General features: G+C 53.2%; 1 protein-coding gene across 1 annotated transcript in view; it reads left to right on the top strand.

The window, feature by feature from the left end:
- The first annotated feature begins 1267 nt into the window (after positions 1–1267).
- Positions 1268–1598, top strand: part of Mtmr12 (myotubularin related protein 12) — a 97592-nt gene continuing 97261 nt past the window's right edge. The window contains exon 1 of the mRNA XM_004642289.2: positions 1268–1490. Within this exon, the coding sequence (XP_004642346.2) occupies positions 1308–1490 (183 nt within the window). The 5' untranslated portion in view covers positions 1268–1307. The remainder of the gene's footprint in view (positions 1491–1598) is intronic.

A 1598-nucleotide genomic window follows, 5' to 3' on the forward strand; every position in this document is an offset into this window, starting at 1 on the left:
CAAGTAGGTGCTTTAGACCACTGAGCCATCTCTCCAGCCCCAAGTTTATGTTTTCTTAGGGTGGGTTTGGGGAAGGGGAGCACAGGAAAAATTAATTGGATAAATAGTAAGGTCACTGATAAGACTAATGCTCAGCAGAGTGCCTGACATTTGCAAGTTTAGCTGCAAAGATGAGCTTTTTGCATTAGACTGAGTGCGGTGTGTGTGTGTGTGTTCTTGGGATTGAACTGAGAGCCTTGCTTATCCTAGCAAGCATTCTACCACCGAGCTATATCCCAGCCCTTTTTATTTATTATTTTGATATGGTCTCCTTAATTTGCCTATGCTGGGCTGGAACTTGTGATCCTCCTGTCTCAGCCTTCCAAGGAAGTAGGATTACGCAAGTAAGCCACTACACCCTTCTAAGCTGAATTTTTTTGGCTGCCTAGGGCTGTCCTGTTCATCTATGTGTAGCACAATGCTGGGCGCCAGAGGTTGAATTTAAATGGATTTTCTTTGCACTCTTGGCTAAACGATAAGATTAAAGAAATCTCTTAAGGGCTCCCCCCACCCCAAGAGATTTCGGGAATTGAACTCAGCTCCTTTCACTTGCCAGGCAGGGGTTTATTCTACTGAGCCATCTCCCCGGCCTCTCTTAAGGGTTTTTGACATCGTTTTACTAAAAGAAAAAAAAAAAACATTGAAAGGGCTTTTGGTATTCCACCTGTTAGGAGCGCAAAGAACAAATAAAAACCTTGGAAATATATAGCTGACAAAAAACTTTTCAGGTCGCTCAACGTGACCTTTAAGTGCCTGTTAACAATAGATAAATAAAATTAATAAACCTTGTCATTGTGGATTTATAACTGACACAGTTCTATTCATTATATAGATATTTATTCCACCATAGACATTTTATCGAAAAGATGCGCAGAGGGAGAGGAAAAAACGCTCAAGCACAGCTCACAATTCAGTGACGGCAGGATCATTGGACGATGGCAACATCAGGCTATCCAATCGTCAGGGTGTCTAGAGAGAACGCTCTCTGGATTGGTTAGAGGAAACGTCTCTTTAGGTTCTTTCAAGCAGGAGCTTCACGCGGGGCTCGCCTGCCATTTCCTCTGACCAATCAGCAGATACCTAGGGCGGGCTTTGCCGCCGTCGCCCTGTGGGGCCGTGCTGCGGGGGGAGGAGCTCGGCCCTCAGTTCCGCCGCGGTGCGAGGACGGGGCGTGGCCTCCGGGCGCGGGCTCTAAGTGGTGGGCGGAGCTAGCGGTGTCGGCGGTGGAGCCGGATGCGGGCGTCGCCGTGGCTGCCCGGGCCCTAGGGATGGGCGGAGCCCCGGCCGCTAGTGTTGGTGGCCGCCACCCCCGATCCCGAGACGGTGCTGTCGCTGTGTTCCCGCGCGTCGCTGCTTCCCAGGGCGGCGGTATGCTGGGGAAAGGGGTGGTCGGCGGCGGCGGCGGCACCAAGGCGCCCAAGCCCTCCTTCGTGTCGTACGTGCGCCCTGAGGTGAGCGCGCGGGGTCGACGGGAACCCCTTCCCCGCGTCGGGCAGGCCGCTTCCTGCCCATGGGGCGGCGGGGCCAGGCCGCGGGGCGCGCGGGGTCCGCGGCGGCCG

Source organism: Octodon degus, unplaced genomic scaffold (assembly GCF_000260255.1).
Source record: "Octodon degus isolate 3935 unplaced genomic scaffold, OctDeg1.0 scaffold00149, whole genome shotgun sequence".
Classification (NCBI taxonomy): Eukaryota; Metazoa; Chordata; class Mammalia; order Rodentia; family Octodontidae; genus Octodon; species Octodon degus.